The sequence below is a fragment of the Ammodytes marinus genome (assembly GCF_949987685.1).
Source record: "Ammodytes marinus genome assembly, chromosome: 9".
Lineage (NCBI taxonomy): Eukaryota > Metazoa > Chordata > Actinopteri > Uranoscopiformes > Ammodytidae > Ammodytes > Ammodytes marinus.
This window is the reverse complement of record NC_137213.1, coordinates 24,150,694-24,159,359: the sequence shown is the minus strand read 5'-3', so window position 1 is coordinate 24,159,359 and position 8,666 is coordinate 24,150,694. Positions and strand designations below refer to the sequence as shown.

The 8,666-nt window shown below is 43.2% G+C and overlaps 1 protein-coding gene across 1 annotated transcript; it reads left to right on the top strand.

Annotated features, from left to right (window-relative positions):
- Positions 1-8,208, top strand: serbp1b (SERPINE1 mRNA binding protein 1b). The gene is made up of 9 exons (XM_080033798.1): positions 1-365; positions 1,767-1,956; positions 2,838-2,996; positions 3,441-3,512; positions 3,915-3,989; positions 4,793-4,970; positions 5,507-5,575; positions 5,914-6,108; positions 6,574-8,208. The coding sequence occupies exons 1-9, from the start codon at positions 110-112 to the stop codon at positions 6,631-6,633; spliced, it is 1,254 nt and encodes a 417-aa protein (XP_079889924.1). The 5' UTR covers positions 1-109; the 3' UTR covers positions 6,634-8,208.
- Positions 8,209-8,666: the final 458 nt, after the last annotated feature.

Genomic DNA, 8,666 nt, shown 5'->3' with positions numbered 1-8,666 from the left:
GAAGGGGCAGCTCTCCCAGCCATCTTGTGTGGCAACAGCATCCAGCAGCGAAATAGTTCGCATCAAGCCTCGTAGAATCGGAGGTGTATCCCGCTGAAGGGGCGCCATCATGCCCGGACACCTGCAGGAAGGCTTCGGCTGCGTCGTGACCAACCGGTTCGACCAGTTATTGGACGACGAGAGCGACCCGTTCGAGATCCTGAAAGCGGCCGAGAACAAGAAGAAGGAGGGGGCCGCCGCGGGGTCCAACAAGACCGCGGCTCAGCTGGCCAAGCAGCCCAAGAAGGAGTCCCAGAAGGACAGGAAGAACCCGCTGCTGGATAAGAAGGAAGAGTCCCAAGCTCCGGTGCCACTGAAGAAAGACGGTAAAAACATGTCCCCTCTGTTCCTCTCTCGGTTGTGTGCATACTGCGTTGTTTATTTTTCCTTCTTTCTCGCATCATCAGCTGTCATGTGCAGCTCCTGTTTGCAGCTACGATAGGTTCTGAAAGAGAATGAGCCTCACGACTAGAGACAGTGTTAACCGGGTCACTGGCTGCTGAGCTCAGGTGTAATGCACCTGCACAGAGGGGACCAGTGCATAGCGGTGAGAAGGGATGGATTGCAGCAGCATCCTTGAGGAAGCTGTAGCGCTAGTATTGGGTTACTGTGTCTCTGTGCTGTTGGAGGCTGCTGATGCTGCTGCTTCTTGCACCGTCTCTACGCAGCTCTGTTTGCACCTGCGGGCGCTCTGCAAAGCACGACGTTCACCTGCGCACTGGGCAAACCAGACGGACGGCTGCTCTTTGTTTGGATTGATGAGGGTTCTCTCGGGTGAACGTTGCATTTATTTACAAGCGCACTGGACAAACATTGAGTTAAAAAAACACAGCTCCGTATTGGAAAAAAACGGCCCACTGTTCTCCAGCAGTGGGAATAGTTGCAATTGTTGCATTGTGGAGCCGCCTATTTAAAGCTACTGTCAGCAGAGTAAAGTTCATGGGGAGATTAAATTGTTACTTTGCATGATGAGATCAAAGATTAATTTGCTATTTTTTCTGTGCGCTGGCATACTTAAAAACTCAATATTGTTCCCCCCAGCCCATCACAGTACAAGAGGAAAAAAGACACCAATGATGAATAGGGTAAAATGATAATAAAATAGTAATAGATATAGATAACGTACAAATGTAAAACATTACAGTGGGACTGCAGCTCGAGCACAACCTGTCGAAGTGCTATGGAAAGTGCTTCAGTCAGTATAGCAGCACGGTGTGTGTCAAAGTGCTGGTGCAGTACAGTCCAGTAGCAGCAGATTAGGTTGCACATTTAAAAGAATGTTGGTTACATTCAAAACATCACCAAACGAATTGACACAAACTTGATTAGGCCTATCGGCTCCACAAAACTCTTTCTGTACTTCTCAGTATGGCAGCGTTTACAAACTGGTGTCTCCCCCGACACTGGCTCAGGAGCTCAGAAAAATCCCAAGAAGCGCCCAAGAGATGTTTCAGTTGGTGTCTATACAGAAAAGAAAAGAAATTTACAGCAGAAGGTATGAAATCCCTGTGCAATCACTGAAGGCTTACCTCATGTAGATGCACCAACAGTGTTTTTGTAATTGCTCGGAATTCCTCATGGGGGCGACAGAAGTGCTATTAAGAGTGCATATTCAGTAATACAGAAGGTTTGACACAAACGGCAAGAAAGGACTACACTCATCAGTCTAATAATCTAAGTTTTCTGGAGGTTTGACTCTCTTGGTGTTTGCTCCTGTGTTTTGCCAGGTATCAGGCGGGTGGGCAGGAGACCAGACCAGCAGGGCCAGCCTGGCTCCCAGCATCAGGGCGGTGGTGGACAGGGTGAAGGGAGACCTGCAGACAAAAGGCCGGACCGGAGACCTCCCCGCGAGCGCCGCTTCGACAAGCCCTCCGAGGACAAGCCCGAGGGGGGTGGAGGAGAGTTCTCTGCAGACAAGTGAGTGGCTGCAGTGATGATGATCCACAAAGAGCATATGTTAACACGCCTGATAAGCTCCAGGCTTTCTGCTGTGATCACAGGACGGCAAGTGTGTGTGTGATATAATCTCCCCCTCGCTCAACATCCCAGCACAGCGAGCAGCAGATGTACATGTCTTTTGTTTTTGAAGAGCTAGACGTGCATGCGTGTCATGTGAGCTTATGGAAGATAAAATGCTGATTGCTCCTCTGCTCTGATATGGGAATGTTTTAGGCGGTACGTCCACACATATAGGGGTATTTTCTTAGCTGTATCTTTTTCTGTGCAGTTTGCCCTTTAGTCCACATGCAAACTTAACATCAGGTCACTTAAGTGTTGTGAAAACTTAGGCCAAAGGGGAGATTTAGGAAATCTCCATAATTCTGTATTGTTGGGGACAAGGGAAACAGTAGGTTTTGAGAAACATTTGCGTCGTTACTCCAATTTCTGCATAGCAATAGTCGTTTATATATACTGAGCATGCTCCACCCTCGCTCAAGAAGATGCATGCTCATAGTGTTCTTCTGATTATGTCACAGTTTTCAATACATTTTTGCATTGTTTTGTGTACGGGAATTTTTCTGCAAACGTACGGGGTGAAAATGCGTTTTTCTTTTGGCTTAACGCACTGTGTTTTTCTTTGAATAACTGTGGAGTTGTTGTGTATGATAATACACTCTTCATTGAAGAGATTTTAATTCCATTTTGGGTCAATGTTACATTTCGTGCTATTACAGGGCAGTTTGAAGCTGCAGAGTTGTACGTCATCAAACTGTGGAAAATGGGTTCTTTTTTTTAAATATACGTGTACGTGTGAACATGGCTTAACACACTTTGTTTTTCTTTTCTGCTTGCAATAGGCCTTCTGGAGACAGGCCTTCTGGAGACCGGCCCCCCAGAGGGCGTGGAGGCGGCCGGGGGGGCGGGCGTGGTGGAAGAGGCCGGGGCATGGGCCGAGGAGACGGCTTCGACTCGCGCGGCAAACGAGACTTTGACAGACACAGCGGCGGTGACAAATCGTGAGTGTGTGCCCCCGAGCTGAGGCCTTAGCCGACCTCACGGCTCCAGAAATAGAAAAATGACTTCTCGCCAAAAGCATTTCCATTCTCTATTCTTAGTCATTTATTATCAGGTGAAAGCCACTTGAGCTCTTAAAACGTGGCACTGTTTACAATGTTGTCAATTTGAAAACGAAGCCTAGACCCCTAAAACGTCTATTGGCAGTCCTACTACAAACAGTTATACTTAGGAATAACAGTCCGACCCCCAAAGGGCATCTCCAGTGTTTTTGTTGACGTCTAAGTTTAGGATCAGCATGTTCACTAAGCTACTTTTTACTACAAACTTGAGGTCAAAGGTTGGTGTTGATTTGAGAGGTACTGATCATTGTCGGCTGTAAGTATTTTTAGACCTCCATTCATCATTGTGTTTTTGTGTGATTTTTCTTTTTCTGTTTTCTCCAGCAATCAGAAAAGTGAGGAGAAGCGCAGTGGCACTGGCTCAAACAACTGGGGCAATGTGAAGGAAGAAGTGATGTGAGTTTCTTAACAACAGACTCTTGGCCTGTATTTTTTCTGGGTGTTGCAGACAATGCACACTGTTTGTTTCAGATTGTGTGTGTGGTCATCACAAAGAGGCTCCATTTTTGTGTTATAAACAAACAAGTGCACCAGTTTTTAATGGATAATTTTACAGAGGAGTGTCTGCTACATTGTGTTTCTTTTGGGGAAGTTAAAGTACAGGCATCAGGTGAACTTCTAGAGAATGTTTAATGATGTTAGATCAAATGGAAGCAATGCACAGCGCCGAGTGCGTTTTTGCATTTTATGATTAGTTTGGAAAGGTAAGCATGAAGAGATAATGTTTTGATGTAATGTTTGAGCTGCAGGCGGTTTCTGTCAGCGCTGACGAGCTGTCTGTGTGTCTTTGTTCACCAGTGAGGCTGAACAGACGGCCGCTCCTGAGCCCGTCCCAGAGGGAGAGGAAACTGCACCTGTCGGCTCTGAGAACAAGTGAGTATCCAGTTACTGTCTGATGCTCGGGTGTCAGGTGATATTTGGATGTTCAGGTACAGGAATCTTACCGTCAAACTCCTCCATTAACAAAAGGCATGCAAGAGCCAGAAATATAACAAGGACCCGAAATGTAATTTAAAAAATAAAAATAACACCCCAAATGTATGAGCTAACAAAATGCCAGAACATAATAACTTTTTGCCGTAATCTAAAAACGTATTACAATTTTACACGCATATGACAATTTCAATATTTTCTGAAATTAACATTATCTATCTATATTTCTATACTTTTATGTGGGGGTGTGTATGTACACTTTTGAATTACATTACAACTTTTTAAAGAATGCTTTTATTGATATTACGCTCTACATTAAAGCAAGTACCCCTTTCATACCTGAATTATTGACTCACTGTAAAATGTAATAAAAATATTATTAGTAATTATTTATTTTTATTCATTTCATTTCATTTTCCTTTATATGTCCTCGAAAGATCAACTGAGGGGTGACCCTCATTTACAAAGATGTCGAGTGAAATAACAATACATGTATTACGTTTCAGGCTCTTACAAGGCAGTTATGTCATGAAACTGCGATGTTTTCCTTTTGGATTTAGGAGGTCGTCATGCGTCACAAACATTTTCTCTGCATGTGCATTTTGGTCACAAAGCTTTCGTTGCAAACGGGCTAAACATTGTCACTGACCCCTCGGCCTCTGGATTAGAGCACATGCTATGTATGAAGCTAAGAGGATTGGTGGTATGCGGGCCCTACAATGTCCTATGCTGGCTTTCCCCAGGGAGAACGAGGTGGAAGAGGTGAAAAACGAAGGCCCCAAAGAGATGACCCTGGACGAGTGGAAGGCCATGCAGGACAAGGAGCGCACCAAGGTGGAGTTCAACATCCGGAAGCCCAACGAGGGAGCCGACAGCCAGTGGAAGAAAGGATACGTGCTGCACAAGTCCAAGAGTGAAGATGTAAGTATGGTGATTTTCTTTAATACTACACAGAACAGAAGCCTTTTTAGCTGTTGTTCCCCGCAGGGTTTTTTCGCTTTGTTAGTGTGTGAAATTAGCCTTTGACTTGTGATTTTAACCTTTTATCAAGTCACAAATAATATCATTTAGTTTTAAAATTTTCCCAGATAAAGGTTTTTAAGAATGCTGCCACAAACAATTATGATCAACCATTAGTTTGCATATAATTCTAAAAGATGTGCATCACAATATTATTTTTAAACTGATATAGAACAGAGTAAAACAACAAATGTTTGATTTGAACTTCTGAAAGAATCAACAAGCGATCAAGAGGTTTTCTCTGTTGATGGAGCCAACGATTTATTGATTAAGCGCTGTTTTAATAATGTATGCTGCTGGGTTAGGAACTTTTCAGTGTGTTCAAAACCTTAGCTCTTGTAAATTGAGCGCTTGGTTTCATGTACACACTTGGTGTGTCTCACCAGCTCGTATGACATCATATTAATAAAAAACCTTCTTCTGTCTTTAAACTCCAGAAGCCCGTTGGTGCTTTGATTGAAGCCGCCCCAGAGCCGGAAGCAGAACCACCAGCCGTCTTCAACAAGGTAACTACAGCTCTCACTTCAGTAACTTCAGTTGACTACCGGTATCTGTTTAATCTGCAGGAAAATGGTAAACGGTTTATTGCACCTCTCTTCATGTATTTCTTAGTATTGAATAATTCAAGTATTGAATAATTCAATCATTACAAATTTAAACAACAAGAGTTGTAGCATTCATACTTCAAAACAGTGTTCCAGGAATCCAATTTTCCTGTGAGGAAAGTTTGTTTATTCAGTCATAAGAATATACCTTTAGAAAATGGTCACTTCTTATACTCACCCAAAGTTACATAGTGCACCTTTTTAATGTCTAACACACTTTGATCGTCTGTCTTTACCAGCCGATCAACCCCGATGAGTCCGCCGACCACCACTTCCGCAAACCAGCCAACGACATCACATCTCAGCTGGAGATCAACTTCGGAGACCTGGGTCGCCCCGGGCGTGGGCGCGGGGGAGCGCGTGGAGGCAGGGGAGGCCGCGGAGGAGGAGGAGGAGGCACCAGGCCGGCACGTGGGGGAGGACGGCCCGAAAGGGTAATGATATGAAGGGAGGGTTTTGTCTCCCTCACAAAAGACTAAGCTCGCTGACTCCAAACAGGCTGTGAAAGCACTGACTTAGAAAAACCTGCTGTGTAACACTGAGGCCCTGAAATAACAGAGCGATCACAGGCCAGCATTGACCTGACAAATACCAACAAATTCATATTCCTTTTTAAGAAATGTTTTAATGAGGGCTGCAACGCAAGTTGCGTGGGAATTGCGTGGTCAATAAGATGTTGGTTAATAGTGAAAATTCCTCTCACAAAGAGATATATTGAAATATTTATACCTTTTTTGGTTTAATGAACAGTTCAACCACAAGTTGTGAATATTGAAAGTGAAGCCAAAAGGTTAAAGTCACAGGCTGGAAAATCAAAACATCGCGCTGAAAGATGCTAAATGGTAAAGCTGAAATAAGCTCTAAACCTTTTGTCTGTATGTTTGTTTGTTTTTCCCCAGGCCAGTGGAGTGTCAGTCCCCAACGTGGATGATCCTGAGGCCTTCCCAGCCCTGGGCTAAAGGCTCCTCTTCCACCACCAGCCCCCCTTCAGCCCTTCCTCGCCCCTCCTCTACGAGGCTTGCATGCTTACCACATCTTCAATATATAAGAAAACAGAAGAAAAAAAAAAGATTTTAAGTGACAAAAAAGACTGTCATCCCATACCACTCACACCACCAGAGGACTAAACATTTGACCTGTTTTAAAGGAGAACAAAAGACAAAAAAAAGGCGGAAAAAGGACCTCTTGTTACACTGAAGTTTTGTATTTAGGAACATGAAAGCAGGGATGTTTTCATACTTTTTCTTTTCTTTTTTTTTCAGAGATTATGCATACTTCATTGATATATATTTTTTGTGCTGCTTGAATTTATGCATTTCTGCAATTAGGTTGCACTGCAGTGTGAATTTTTTCCCCCCTCATGACTTCAGCTCAGTATTATGGGGGCCATCTTAGAAAAGACTTTCTACTGGAGTTTTTCTTCCCAGTAAGACACACTGATGTGGTAGCACTACACTACATAGGGGACGTGTACTAGGTATCTGAAGTATGGTTTAACATTAATTTAAAGTGTAATTTCGGATGAGTAGCCAGGCAAAGGGACTTCCTACTAAAGCTTGGTATTTTTCTGCTTGTTGTGCAGTGAAAGTCAATGCCTCTTTTCCTTTCTCTTTTCTTTTCTCGATAGCTTGCCTTTTTTTCTCCTTTTTTGTTGGTGGGCCTGTGGTTAGTAATGCTATGTGTCACCTGATCCAGCCTGATCCAACCTGCGTTTTCAGGGTGTCCAACCAAGGACCCAATGTGTATCTTTAGGCTGGTCCTCGTAGGTCATACAGACTGTACTACTTGTTACTTGAAAGGACCACTAAGCAAATATTGTATTTTATTTTGTTAAGGATATATGTGTGCGTGTTTTGTGTGAGTGTGAGGTTGAATGTGTGAATTTGAAAGCTAGTTACTTAGAATTTAAGTATTCCTGCACTTTGAACTTGCCATTTTCAAACAGTGGACTGGCAAGTTCTCGTGACTTTTAAGAAGTGATTGTTGCAATCTAGGTGAGAATGATATAGGCCGTGGACATATGTTGCTCTTACAGTATCTGTAAAAATATTTCAGATCTCAAAGCACTTGGTTTTTATCAGCACCGGTCCTCTGAAGATTATGTTCCCCCTCTTCTGTAAACCATATTTGCTGTTGTTTTTTGTTTTTCATTTTGATTTCATCAGCGCAGCAGCACCAACGCATCATTTGTCTGAAAGAAATGTCTGCTGTCAATGTGGAACAATCCTCGAGCTACAGAATGTAATGTAAGCTAATGGTGCTTTTAGCCACCTGTTTCAGCATTTCCAGTGAGCATTTTCTTTTTAATGAAGCGGGTATATTTCACATTTGGTGGGTCGGGTGGGGATTCTGAAGACGATGGAGTGAATTCAAAGCTTTACATGCTGTGCTCTGGAAGGACTTGCTGGTTATGCACTGATGCAGACGGCTGGAGCAGTTTTTTTTCTTGTAGGACTGTTTGAGCCACATGACAGTGAAACTTTCTCTGCAAACATCCCTGTTCTAATAAATGGCTTTAGAGGTGTTACATGTAATCTGCCAATGGCTGTTTGGTTGTTTAAAATCAATATGTTGTGTTCTCTTCATTGATTGAAGCATAATGAAGGTGTGGCCATTTTTAAGGGGTGCCACTATTTAAAAGTTAAAGGTGGAGTCAGCGATTCTGGAGAATGCTTGTTGTCAAAATCAGTGAAAATCTGCTCGTGATCCACTACCTGTCCATACTGTGGGTGCACTGGAAATACATATGGTGTGAATATACAGCCAAGCCTCTGTAAACAGTTATTTAAACAAAGGGGGCACACCGTAGCAACATGCCCGTTTACAGAGCCTAGGCTCTATTATCACCTGAGGCAGCAGATTGTGAGGAGATATTCACCTATTTTCACAAAAAGTGATTTTGACCATACGTTTTCTCCAGAATTGCAGACTCCCACCTTTATTCTAAAATAACAAAAAGCTCAAACACCTCTTAACAGTTTAAATAAATAAA